Here is a 14504-nt window from a genome sequence, read left to right as displayed (position 1 = left end):
ACAGGCTGGAGCTGCCCTGCCCGACACACGCTGGCATAGCACTGTGAAATCCCCTGGACCCTTCACCTGCCCAAAGGGGACTGTTCCTGGATAGCCCTTGCCCCAAACAGAACTTTACCCCCCTCCCTGCGGTTCCCAGCCCCTTCCCAGCCCCCCAGCCTCCACTTAGCTTTCAGAGGGCCAAGGGACTGAATCCATCTTCAACGGATGAAAACGCCACGTAAGCTGACAGGGATATTCCAGCATTGCCGGCTTCCTCCTCAACATCTACAGCAACACAGGAAAACACACGCTGACTAAGCAGAGCAAACACACAGTATAAAGGCACAAGGCACATCTTCCCTCTGACACCACGCACCGCCCCACCTGCTTACAGTGCTCGGCTCACCTCTTTTCTCACTCTTTCTTGCCAAGTTGTCCCTCTGCCTACAACCTTTGCCTACACGATAACAGACACAGGCTGGAGCTGCCCTGCCTGGCACAAGCTGGCATCGGTCTGTAAAGTTCCCTGGACCCTTTAGCTGCCCAAAGGGACGGCCCTTTCCCCTATGAGAGCTTTAAACCCTCTCCATGCAATTCCCAGCCCCCTCCCCAGCCCTCGAGCTTCCACTTATCTGTCAGAGGGCCAAGGGGCTGCATCAATCTTCAGAGAAAAACACCACGTGCACTAAAAAGCATCTTCCTGCATCGCCCAATTTCTCTTCAACATCTGCAGTAACACAAAACACACAGTCACTTGGCAGAGACAACGCACATTATAAAGGCACACAGCACATCTTCCCACTGACACCATGCAATGACCCACCTGCTTACGGCGCACAGCTCGCCTCCTCCGTCGCTCTTCTGTGCCAAGTTGTCCCTCTGCACCTGAAATCAAGTTGTTCAGCAAGTCGCCCAGCAGCTCATCAACAGCTTGACCATTCCACAGGTCTGCTTTCTGTTTAGGAATCCCACCAGAAGCTCTAATTGAGTCTCTAAAACACTGCGGAAGGGACAGTCCGCTCCCCTGCCCACAGCCACTCCATCCCAGATGACCGCACAACCTTTGCCTGCGCAGTTTAACATGTCAACAGATCAACTGTGCACCCCTAGAGCTCTGTCCACCCACCCCTGACTCCACGCCTCTGGGCAGAGCAGCTCCTAGCCAAAGGTGCACGTGCACAGACAAACACACCTCAGAACATTATAGACAACACATCAATGGCACCAAAAACGCTCTATAACAAGAACGACTCCAAAACAGAGACTGCATCGACCAAAAGAACCTGCAGGGAGGCAGCGGTGAGGCGAGGAGTCTCTACTGCAGCCCCAGAAAAAAATACGAGCCGAACGGCACGGCCCCTTATGAGACGGCGGCGCCGGCGCACACACACAGAGACGGCGGCGCCGGCGCACACACACAGAGACGGCGGCGCCGGCGCACACACACAGAGACGGCGGCGCCGGCGCACACACACAGAGACGGCGGCGCCGGCGCACACACACGAGGCTGCTGCAAGACTAAGAACTTCTTCCCAGCATCTTGAAGTGCCAGTCCCTGAGACTGGATGGGTAGAGAGCAGAGCTGCTGCTGATGCAGCCCAGAACAACACCATAAATCACAACTGACTGGAAACATCCAAAATGCAAACACCATCCACACTTTCGGCTGATGATACAAGAATCCAGGACCCAATTGGCACCAAGCCAATTGGCACTGGCGTACCAGATCCCAGGATGGCACCCGAGATGCACATTGTGCCCCTTGAGCACAATGAGACCCCAGGATCGTCTGACAGGCACAAGGCAGGCTTCCCGAACTACACAACGCAGACACAGGCTGGAGCTGCCCTGCCCGGCACATGCTGGTGTTGCACTGTAAAGTTCCCTGGGCCTTTTACCTGCCCAAAGGTGACTGTTCCTGGATGGCCCTTTCCCTTACCAGAACTTCACCCCCTGTCCCTGCGACTCCCAGCCCCTTGCCAGCCCCCATGCCTCCACTTAGCTTTCAGAGGGCCAAGGGACCGAACCCGTCTTCAACAGAGGAAAACGCCACATGCGCGAACAGCCGTCTTCCTGCATCACTGGGTTCCTCTTCAGCGTCTGCAGGAACACAAGAAAACGCACGCTCGCTAAGACGTGCCGGCACACGGCGTCGTGGGGTAAACGCCGACCCCTTCCGCAACACCCACCTCCTGCTAAGTTCCATGGCATTCTGTTTGGCGCGTCGTGCCGCGGACGCGGTCACCAACCCTCGTCGCTCGTGATGCCTAAGACGGCGAGAAGCAAAAGAACTGTAGCGCCTGGAACGAGTCACCGGCCGCAAACGCTCCTCCTCGCCCCTAGCCCGGCTCACCGCAAATGCTCCTCCCAGGCCAAAGGGCCAACAAAGCACCTGCGAAGCAAGAAGCAAACGCTGAATCGAGTCACCGGGCAATACCGGGCTCCTCAACACCCACCGCCGCCTCACCTTCTCAGCTGCTGGCCGGTGTGCGGCTTCGCCCCTCCCGGCTCGTCTGCGGCACCTGCAAAACCAGAGGCACGCGCTCGGACGCCGCCCAAAAACACAGCCTGCCCGCAAACGCCCCCATCTCGCCGCCCTGCCTTACCTGGGCCGCTCGCCCACCCGGCCGCCCTTCCTTTTGGCTGCCACGCTGTTGACCACGAAGACGCTCAGCTACCACCTGTAAAACACAACCAAAGGATGCTCTGACCTGCACCGGCAACACGGGATTTGAAACGAGCTGCCGCTTCAGCCCGGCACTCCGTGCTCACCTTGCCCAAGGAGCTGAGCTGCCGATACCCAGCTTTCCTCTTCGCTTCACACCTAGGAAACAGAGAAATGACCGGGCTTAGCTAGAGCCACACGTCACAGCTTCCCTCTGGCACCACGCACCGACCCACCTGCTTACGGCGCACAGCTCGCCTCCTCCGTCGCTCTTCCATGCCAAGTTGTCCCTCTGCACCTAAAACCAAGTTATTCAGCAAGTCACCCAGCAGCTCATCAACAGCTTGACCATCCCACAGGTCTGCTTTCTGTTTAGGAATCCCACCAGAAGCTCTAATTGAGTCTCTAAAACACTGGGGAAGGGACAGTCCGCTCCCCTGCCCACGACCACTCCATCCCAGATGACCGCACAACCTTTGCCTGTGCAGTTTAACATGTCAACAGATCAACCGTGCACCCCTAGAGCTCCGTCCACCCACCCCTGACTCCACACCTCTGGGCAGAGCAGCTCCAGCCAAATGTGCATGTGCACAGACAGACGCACCTCAGAACGTGATCGACAACACATCGACAGCACTAAAAACACTCTATAACAAGAACGACTCCAAACCAGAGACTGCATCGATCAAAAGAACCTGCAGGGAGGCAGCGGTGAGGCGAGGAGTCTCTACTGCAACCCCAGAAAAAAAAGGAGCCGAACATCACGGCCCCTTATGAGACAGCAGCACTGGCGCACACACACAGAGACGGCTCCACAACAAAAACGACTCCAAACCAGAGACGGCAACGATCAAAATGACCTGTGGGGAGGCAGCGGTGAGGTGAGGAGCCTCTACTGCAACCCCAGAAAAAAAAGGAGCCGAACGTCACGGCCTCTTAGGAGACGGCGGCACTGGCGCAAACACACAGAGACGGCGGCACTGGCGCAAACACACAGAGACGGCGGCACTGGCGCAAACACACAGAGACGGCGGCACTGGCGCAAACACACAGAGACGGCGGCACTGGCGCAAACACACAGAGACGGCGGCACTGGCGCAAACACACAGAGACGGCGGCACTGGCGCAAACACACAGAGACGGCGGCACTGGCGCAAACACACAGAGACGGCGGCACTGGCGCAAACACACAGAGACGGCGGCACTGGCGCAAACACACAGAGACGGCGGCACTGGCGCAAACACACAGAGACGGCGGCACTGGCGCAAACACACAGAGACGGCGGCACTGGCGCAAACACACAGAGACGGCGGCACTGGCGCAAACACACAGAGACGGCGGCACTGGCGCAAACACACAGAGACGGCGGCACTGGCGCAAACACACAGAGACGGCGGCACTGGCGCAAACACACAGAGACGGCGGCACTGGCGCAAACACACAGAGACGGCGGCACTGGCGCAAACACACAGAGACGGCGGCACTGGCGCAAACACACAGAGACGGCGGCACTGGCGCAAACACACAGAGACGGCGGCACTGGCGCAAACACGAGAAGCTGCTGCAAGACTTAAAGCCTTCAAGATGCTGGGAAGAAGTGCCAGTCCCTGAGACTGTATGGGTAGAGAGCAGAGCTGCTGTTGCAGCCCAGAACTACACCATAAAACACAACTGACCGAAAACGTTCAAGATGTAAGAACCATGCACCCTTTCGGCTGCTGATACAAGAAAACCGGCAGCCGAATGGCGCTACCCCAATCGGCACCAGCTTTCCAGACCCCGGGATGGCGCTTGAAATGACTTTCATGCCCCTGGAGCGCAATGATACCCCAGGATTGTCTGACAGGCGCGAGGCAGCTTCCTGAACTACGCGACAACAGACACACGCTGGAGCTGCCCTGCCCGGCACTCGCTGGCATGGCACTGTAAAGGTCCCTGACCCCATTTATCTGCCCAAAGGGGACTGCTCCTGGACTGCCCTTTTCTGTCTCAGAACTTTAAACCCTCCCTGCAATTCCCAGCCCCTTCCCAGCCCTTGTGCCTCCACTTAACTTTTAGAGGGCCAAGGGACCGGATCCATCTTCAACAGAGGGCTAATGGGGATCTTCCTGCATTGTCACTTTCTCCATCATCACCTACAATAAGGAAAGCAAGGACATGCATACGATTAGGCACCCAAATAATATTTAGCGGTAGTAGCCTACGAGTCATTGCTCACCTTGGCTGAGCTCCGGGAGGTACATTTGAATGATCTACCGGGGGCCTCTGCACGCTGCAAAGGTTCTAGAGACAAGACACTCTTCTAGGAGAAGAGATTATATTAACAGCTATTAATACAGCAATACAAACCAAAAAACAACACTCCATCTTCATCGTGGTCAGGAATTACTGGAAAATGCAAAGCACCTGGAACTGAATCAACAAATGAAACATAATGACAAACAACCTTTCTACTACAGCTGCTACTGAACCTTTGCTGCACCCGAAGCTCTTACCTCAAAAGGACACCTCTGCTTCTCCTGAGATGTCTGCCCATGTAGCTGAAACGGCTCACAAGCTGCTGACTGCCGAAGGAGCGGCAGAGAACCGGCTCCAAAGCCATCCTGGAGCGGAATGAGCTCCCTACCCGAGAACTGGGGCTCAAATACCCTGAGCCCCGCCCACCCCTTCCCACAGTCCCCTGGGAAAGGGGAGGGATCAATCACCCCAGGCCCCGCCCACCACCCTTATCAAATCACCTGGAATCTCACTTGAAGTGACAGCACCTGCACTTTATTACAGCTATTGCATCTACAATGACACTCAGTATGGATGTCAACTTCGATTTTCTAGGGAGCAGAATTTTAGAAATTTTGACAGGGAATTGAAAATATGTTGACGTGGATTTGGAAAATTCTAGAGAGAATTTTAAAAGTTTCAACAGGATTTCAACAATTTGGAGAGGGATTTGAAAAGTTTCAATGGGAATGTGAAGAATTGGGACGAAAAGTGAAAAATTTTGAAGGGACTTTGAAAAAATTTCAAATGCTGGAGAGCAGCTCTGTGGAAAGGGATCTGGGGGTTCTGGTCAATGGCCAGTTGAACATGAGCCAACGGATTCCCTGGGAGCTGAAAGGCCAACCATGTCCGGGCATTTCCAGCCGGGCAGGGAGGGGATTGTCCCGCTCTGCTCTGCGCTGGTGTGGCCTCACCTGGAGCATTCACTGTGTGCAGGTCTGGGTGCCACAGGATAAAAAGGATATAAAGCTACTGGAGGACTATGACCTAGTTGAAGGGTTTAGAGCAGTATCTGTGTGAGGAGTAGCTAAAGTCACTAGGTCTGTTCAGCCTGGAGGAGACCTCATTGCAGTCTACACTTTCCCCACCAGGCGAGCAGGAGGGGCAGGTGCTGAACTCTTCTCTCTGGCAACCAATGACAGAACCCAGAGAATGGCAGAAGATGTGCCAGAGGAGGTTTAGGTTGGGCATTAGGAAAAGGTTCTTCACCCAGGGGTTGGTGAAGCACTGGGACATGCTCCCCGGGGAGGGGTCACAGCCCCAAGCCTGACAGTGTTCAAGAAGCAACTGGACAATGTCCTCAGACACACAGTGTGAATTTTGTGGTTGTCATATGCAGGGACAGGAGTTGGAATCAATAATCCTTGTGGGTCCCTTCCAACTCAGGACATTCTATGATTCTATGCTGCTGTGTTTAAGAAAGGGTAAAAACTGCAACAGCAGCTGAGAGGAGTGAGTATATGTGAGAGAAACAACTATGCAGACACCAACAGTGAAGAAGGAGGGGAGGAGGAGCTCCAGACACCGAAGCAGAGATTCCGCTGCAGCCTGTGGTGAAGGCCCTGTAGTGTGGGCTTTCCATGGGATCATTGCTTCCTTCAGGTCACATCCACCTGCTCCAGGGTGGGATCCTCCGCAGGCTGCAGAGCGGTGCAGACCAGCACCCCCAGGTCCCTTCCTGCAGGGCTGCTTTCCAGCCACTCCTACTTTATACTTGTGCCTCTTGTTACTCTGTCCTGGGTGCAGAATCCAGCACTTGGACTTGTTATATTTCATGTCACTGATGAGTCCCCAGTGCTCTGATCTATCCACATCCCTCTGCAAGGCCTTGTCCCTTGAGCGAGTCAACACTAAAGCTCCTATTTCAGTGTTGTAATAAACAATTCTAAGAGTTAGAGATGTTTGTTCATTAAAGCTTCTTAAAAGGAAACGCTCAGGGGTTATTGAGTTAGAGATGTTTGTTCATTAAAGCTTCTTAAAAGGAAACGCTCAGGGGTTATTGAGCAACATGGGAAGCCCCTGCCCTTTGTTATGCAATTGCCTTAAATGTTCGATCCTCTAAAGGTGGGGGGGCAGGGGTAGGTGAGAAGATGGGAGATTAACCGCCTGGCAACAGAGGACACATGCGCAGAAAGAACAAGTGACGTGGCACCCTGAACAACGAACCCGGGACCCTCTGAAAGGCCAGAAGAAGTTTTTCCCACGCGCGCCACTGGAGAAGCGAATTGCATGGTCACCCCGCGCTGTTTTTGCTTATTGCGTTGAAATCCATCGGGAATAAATTTCTGTTATTCAAGTTAATTTCGAGTCAAAATTTATTACAAGTATCATCAGCAAATTTGCTACCTCTGCATTCAGCTCCAGCACTAGATCACTGATAAATACATTGAACAGAACTCCCACTAGAATTGACCCCTGGGGAACACCACTGGTTACTGATCACTGGATTTCACTGTACTCTGCTGACTGCGCTGATTTGATCCCCATCATCTGCCGTATGGCAGTTTAGACATTTAGGACCCTGTAGGTAGAGATCAGCAGGTAGTGTCCTCTAGTGTATCTTATAGTATTTGAAGCCATTGCACATGCCAACAGATGTGACTCAACACTTAAGAAGTATCCAGAACCTTCTGTAGTTACAGCTGGAGGCCAGAGAAGACACCATGGAGTATCTCAAATGGCACTAGATACTGACCTCTAGGTAATTAAGTTGTTCATCAGTATATTTACTTGTATTTTAGAAACTTAAATTTAAGACATCTGAAGCTGAATCTTACTCTTATAACATCACTCGTGTTTAAACACATATTTTACATATAATTTGAGATATTCTAGTGTGTCTCAGAGGTCTGGAAGATAGAACACAGTATCTATGGGAGACTTACACTCTTCTGATGTGGCAAATGGAGGACTAGAAAATCCCAGTGTATCTCAAATTGCACCTTATCCCTTTCACGTTGTGATACACAGCATTATATATCCAATCTGTTTGCCGTAATGAGTAATAAGGTATGCATGTATGTGCTTTCAGGGACTGCATCTTTGATCAGTTATGGGTCAGTTTGACCACAGTGAATTTTCCTGCCATTCAGTGTTGTGAACCACAGTGTAACAGGGAGAGGTAAACATATCCAGAAAATTTTTTTAATCCAGCAACTAAATTCCAGAAGTTGAAGTTGATACATTTTTTTGATAGGAGTTGCTCATTTCTGTTTATCATACTTGTGCCACCTATGTTCAGCACCTGAAGGTGCTGGTTCTTCACAATACCAGTAAGAAAGGCACTCACACACTATAAGGTATCACTTGAAATGCCACTTATTGGAGCTAACACTCTAACAAAAAAACAGGATAGTATGGATGATTTTACATCCTTCCAGATGCTGGGAACCCTGAGTTGTGCAGCATCAAACAGACCTTTGGTCAAGGATCAGTATGCTGTGCAGATCTGTCTCCTCAAATGCTACCCACTTTTAGTCACTCAAGCTATTATAGGGAACAATTGTTCTCTTAAAAGGGAACAATTCCATCCAGGATTCTTACTGTCAAACAGAAAGGATGTTTACATATGAAGTTCATGCTGCACTTTTAGGTAAAGACACACAAGGGGAGTAATAACAGGTACCAAGTGGTAGCTAATTGCAGGCTATACTGTTAGATTCAACTGTTAAAGCTCATCCTGCAGCCAGTGGATGTGCACAGCACAACAATGGCCTGAGGACCAAGCTGTACATGCAGCAAAGCATATGTCTGGGCCAACTCAGAGAATCCCAGAGTGTCAGGGGTTGGAAGGGACCTCGAAAGATCATTCAGTCCAATCCCCCCATGGAGCAGGAACACCCAGATGAGGTTACACAGGAACATGTCCAGGCAGGTCTTGAATGCCTCCAGAGCAGGAGACTCCACAACCTCCCTGGGCAGCCTGGGCCAGGCTCTGCCACCCTCACCCCCAACAAGTTTCTTCTCAAATGTAAATGGAACCTCTTGTGTTCCAATTTGAACCCATTACCCCTTGTCCTGTCACTGGTTGTCATCAGAAGAGCCTGGCTCCATCCTCCTGACATTCCCCCTTTCCATATTGATCCCCAGGAATGAGTCCCCCCTCAGGCTCCTCTTGTCCAGCTCCAGAGCCCCAGCTCCCTCAGCCTTTCCTCACACGGGAGATGCTCCACTCCCTTCAGCATCTTGGTGGCTGCGCTGGACTCTCTCCAGCAGTTCCCTGTCCTGCCAGAACTGAGGGGCCACAACTGGACACAATATTCCAGGTGTGGTCTCCCCAGGGCAGAGCAGAGGGGCAGGAGAACCTCTCTGACCTACTGACCACCCCCTTCTAACCCACCCCAGGTACCATTGGCCTTCCTGGCCACAAGGGCCCAGTGCTGGCTCATGGTCACCCTGCTGTCCCCAGGACCCCCAGGTCCCTTTCCCCTACGCTGCTCTCTAATAGGTCATTCCCCAGCTTACACTGGAACCTGGGGTTGTTCCTGCCTAGATGTCAGACTCTACACTTGCCCTTGTTCTATTTCATTAACATTTCCTTCCCTTTGCGCTGCCTCCCTGGCCCTTTTGCCTTTCCCTCTGTGTCACCTTGTCTTGCTCCCTGTCCCTATCTTTCTCTGGCAAGCTGATCTGCTCCTTACCCTCCTTTTCAAAGGAATCACAACATCACTTTGGTTGGAAAAGATAACTGCAATTTTAAAATATCTTTACCATTTGAAGAAATGGCCTGAAAAGGTTTGTTTTTTGTTTTTTGTGTTTTGTTTTTTTTTTTTTTTTTTCCAGTGGGGCAGTTCACAAGGACAGATGGGCTGCTGGACTCTTCAATACCAACATTCAGGGCGAGGAAGGAACTCTTGGCTATACTTGGGTGATATCTGTGTCTGTGTTCTGTGTGTATCTGGGAAAGTGCGCTCTAGGGAACTCAGGCTGCCAATGAGTCAAAAAACGGCCTGGTTGTCTAAAAAACACAAACGCTCCAGTGGCCGTATCAACAACTGTACTAAAGATGGTGCAAAGTACCTTTTCCTCCACTCAGCTGTAGCCTTCGCAAGAAAAAAGGAAGTGTCAGATTCCTATCCAGCTTTGTTCTGAAGGGTTTTTTCCTCTTTCAGCTGGGTGTCCACTGCCACCGTCTCACTGCAGTTGCCCCGTCTTCTGCTACAGAAGTACAAGACAGACAGACAGAATCCGGAGTGGTCTGCCCGTACAAGATACGGCTAAGACGTGTGTCTGCATTTTTCCTGAGGTACTTGTAGAGTGGACTTTAAAGTTAACATTAAGAATGCACCGCCTCTCCTGTATTTTTAATACGAAACATTTTACCACATGTACTAAAAGTAAGGTCTGTTCCGGAGCATGGTACACCTGTGCAGAGCTTACCTTCCTCTGTTTATTTTCTCTTCCTGAAAGCATAATCTTCTGTTTCTGTGGGCTTATGATTGAATGATACAGTGGAAATGATTTTGTACTAAACGAGGAAAGGAGGTGTTTGTAAGAGTTCAGATGTCCAGAAGAAACAGCTGCTTCAATGACAAATGCTTTGTTCTTTTTCAGCCAACAGGTTTTTAAAATATCGTAGCTTTTGGAGTACTATTCTGACTGAGATACAGGCACCTGGGCAGATCGGTTTTGTTCTGCGCATTTGCCAGGTGTTCCCAAGAAGCACTTTCAGCCTCGTAACTGGTGGCAGTGAGTCCCGGTGTGGTTTGGATGAGTTATTGTTTCAATAATGACTTGTTTGTTCTTAACCTACAGTGTGTAGTTCTGGCTTCAGTTGGTAAGAAGTCTTCCAAAACAGCAGCATTTTCCAGAGGAAAACTTTGTCTAGTCAGTTAATTGAAATGGTTTTAGTGTCGTGTATTACATGGTAATATACAAAGCAGGGTTACAGTGTTCTATAACATGCATAGAAGGACGTGTATTTAAGACAATTCTAGACGTAAACAGCATTATTGTTTTTATTGGGATCTTTTGGTATCTAAATTCTTGAGCAAGGAGAAAACGTGTTTTCCAAAATACCCGGTGGCGACTCATGGTGCTGGGATGGGGCCAATCCAGCTCCAAGTCAGTCGTGCTCAGCTGTGTTTGCGCCCCTCACACCCCCCGTTTCCCAGTTTTGCTCCAAACTTGCTCAAATACAAACAAATAGGCAGCAATTCAGAGACAACAGAGTGGGGCTCAGCCGGTGGTGCCCCCTCCTAACCCCCCCGGCATCCCCAAATCCCCAACAACGGGGCCAGACACCCCCTTCCCCAGCTCCGTTCCCTTCTCTCAGCTCGCTCCAGCACCAGCCCAACACCCTCTAGTAAACAGCGCTTGGTGGCCCCGGAACGCGCCACTCCCGGAATGCCGAACTCTGAACTGCTGCATGAAATTCAATCCTTCCGTGCAACAACAGGTGGGTAAAAACCCACTGTGCATACATTTGGGATGTAAACGTGACTTACAGCCACCACCGACTGTTACGATAACCCTCGCGGACAGCACACGCACAGGAGACGCAGTGGCAGAAGTGACACTGACTTTCATAACAGCATTTGCTCCCTTGAGGAAAGGCTGATGCTGGCAGTGACAGGCAACACAGAAAGCTCTTCAGTCTATTACCTTTGGATGCAAGAAACCCTTGCGGACCAGGGGAAATCAATTGTCATGGATGGAAGAACGCTACAGCACACAACTTGTTAGCATGCACCCTGCTGCTTTTAGTGTGGGGTGAGACTGAAACGCAGCCATTGACAGAGGAGGTGACGTAACCGGTTCATTTGGACAAACCAGTTATGGTATCTTGTCCGATGACGGTGCTTTCGCCAGTATCTCCACTGCTGCACTGACGTCTCCTTCTGCATCAATCAGCACCTCCAAGTTTGCGCTCTGGTCCTGGAAGCCCATGGCCCTGAGCTGCTCCATTTGTCTCCCAAATCTGGCCTGTGGCACCTCCTCATCCATCTCCATCTGATGTTCTCCTTGCTCCCCATCTGACTTGAAATCTCCACTGTCCTCAGACTTGCTGCTTTGTGACGAGTCGTCCATGCTTTCCAGATCCAGCTGCACACTTGGGTCCTGCAAACTCAGTATAAAATCCGGTACCTCTGTCGAGAGGGTCTGTAATCCCCGCTGGATCTGCAGCAACGCCTGCAGCGCCCGCGGGTTCCTCAGCAGGGGCAAAATCTCGGCGTCCTCCAGCTCCGGTGGCAGCTGCTATACCTGCTGGTCTTCACATGGAGAATTTCCGTCACTCGGTGTCTCGACGCCGTTCAGAAGCACTTGTGCGGGGCTGTCAGGGTGTGTTACCGCACTCCCCAGGCTGTGCATGAGCTCTGGGTCTCCTGTCAGCTGCTCAACCATGGTCTGAACCTGCCTCGAGTTGGGCACCACCGGTCCTGCCGCAGGACCCAAGCTCAGCGAGGTGAAACTGTCACCTGTGCTGCTGATGGCGAACTGGTCATCGCAATCCCCTGTGTTACCACTGACCCCGCTGGACCGCGGAGCCCAAGGGTTGGGTAATGGCCTCCGGTTTTCGGTGTGGGCTGGTAGCCTGGCTCCCGTCACAGGTGGGTCACTGTCCTGGGGAGCAAAGGGGCTGTTTCCCATCTGCACAGCGTCCAAGATGGGCTCCTGAACCTCCCTGTACAGCTGCTCCAGAGCGCTGAACCCTCCAGGGATGCTTTCCAGGTTCTTCATGGCCACATCATGGTTCCTTATCATCTCCTGCCTTACGGCAGGGCTGCTGGAGGCCTCCAGCATTTCTCTGATAGTCTGGGGGTGGCTGAGAACGTGGCCAATCTCGGGATTTTCTTCAGCCAGCTGCTGCATCTGAGGGCTGGACATGAGGAGGTCCCTGACAACGTCGGCATTGTCGAGGACATCCTGCACCAAAGCAGTCTGCATCTCCCTTTGCAAGCTGTGCAGGGGTACCTCTTCTTCTTGAATGCTGCTCTCCAAGTCCAATGTGTCTGTGGAGTCCAGGCCCAGGAGAAATACGCCCGTAACCCCAAGGAGGAAGCCCAGCAGAAGTGTGTTGTTGTTGATGGTGTTCAGATCCAGGCCCGAAGCAGGGATCCTGGACAAGAGGTCCGCCATGGTCTGTGCCACTGTTTCCTGGCTGGAGGTCAACAGCTCAGACAAGTCGTGATGGATTAAGCTTGGGTTTTGCAGATGACCCGTGCTTCCCAAGCAGAATAAGTTGGAATTGCTGCAGCTGGGAGGTTGCATGAGGGCGGTCGCTCTTTCTTGATCTGCCAGGCCATCCTGTGGTTTCTGCTGGGACCTGATGACAACGTGGATGTTGACCCCACTGTGAACTCCATGCTGGCTCAAAGTGTCTTGATCCTTGAGGACTTTCCCAGCAAATACCAGGACCAGCAGATCAGGGGATGTTTTGAAACATTTGGCAACTTCTTTCTTAAACTCCTGGATAGTGCTGCTCTGAGCAACCTCAAACTTCTCCTCCTGTTTGAGCGTCTTCACAGTAACCTTGATGATATTTGAGGAATCCATGGTGACAACAGGCTGACCAGTCTCTGCTGCCCCTTTGCTTCTGGGCACGGTGACTCTGAGACCAGGGCTGCGCGTCGCTCTGTTGAAAAGCAGCGGTGCTGGCAGGAGGTGACAGAGGGTGACAGCTGCAGTGGAAACGGGGTGGCAGTTATCCCTGCTACGGTGACAGATGCCAGGAGGGAGCAGTGACACGGGGACAAGGACCACCTCCCTCCGCAGATGTTGCACAGCTGCTCCAGTTGCTCACCACCCGAGCAGTCCCCCCATGTTCCCTGTCCCACTGCAGCCTCCTGCCCGTATAGAATGCCCATGCAGCGGCGCTGTGCTGTGACATCACAATTGATGTCAGAGTGAGCAGTGATGTCAGAGCTGAGCTCAGGCTTCCTCGCCTCCATGGTCCCCAACCAAGTCCCCAGGACACAAGGGAAACTGTGGCGGGGTTTTGATGGATAAAGATCTGTTGCTGAATTAGTCAGGCTCAAAGGAATCTCAAGGCCGCTTCGAGAAGCTGAGAACAGAACCTGCTGTGAGAAAGAGGGGCGTCCTCGATCAGCGGGGTCCTGGCGTGGCGTGAATCATCGGACGCATCATCAGTGAGACTCCAGCGCACGGACAGCCCACGATACTCATTTAGCGAATCCACGCTTGGAGCGTGGACGCGTGATTAGAATATAGTTGCATATATAAGGAGGCTTGTTTCTGTAATAAATGGCTTTGGCATGATTCACATTGAATCGAAGTGTTTGCTGAGTCCTTTATCGCTCCAACAGAAAACCACACCATGGGGACCCCCAGTCTCAGGGGCTGCAGGACCATTTCCATTCCACATGACCGGCAGGTCAGCATTGCCAAACCCAGGGAGAAGCTCCCGAGCACCCACCCTCCCGGCTCCGGAGCTTGCTCCCCTGTTTCAGCGAACACCCTCCTCCTGCCAGGTGTGCTGCAGGAACACGAAGCACCTCGAATTGTCACATTGAGCCCCAGTCTTTGGGTCCCACTGTGGGTTTGCTGCCAGCACAACCCATGCACAGGGTCAGCCCTAGAATCACAAAATTACAGACGGGTTTGGGCTGAAGGACCTTC

General features: G+C 52.2%; 1 protein-coding gene across 1 annotated transcript; it reads right to left on the bottom strand.

Moving 5' to 3' along the window:
• Positions 1-11699: 11699 nt before the first annotated feature.
• LOC309451827 (ubiquilin-1-like) lies at positions 11700-13421 on the bottom strand (the record flags this gene model as incomplete). The annotated part of the gene is made up of 2 exons (XM_082076522.1): positions 11700-12119; positions 12216-13421. The coding sequence occupies 2 exons, from the start codon at positions 13419-13421 to the stop codon at positions 11700-11702; spliced, it is 1626 nt and encodes a 541-aa protein (XP_081932648.1).
• Positions 13422-14504: the final 1083 nt, after the last annotated feature.

This window comes from Streptopelia decaocto (genome assembly GCF_964273445.1).
Source record: "Streptopelia decaocto genome assembly, contig: HAP1_SCAFFOLD_86, whole genome shotgun sequence".
Lineage (NCBI taxonomy): Eukaryota > Metazoa > Chordata > Aves > Columbiformes > Columbidae > Streptopelia > Streptopelia decaocto.
This window is presented reverse-complemented; position numbering and strand designations above follow the sequence as displayed.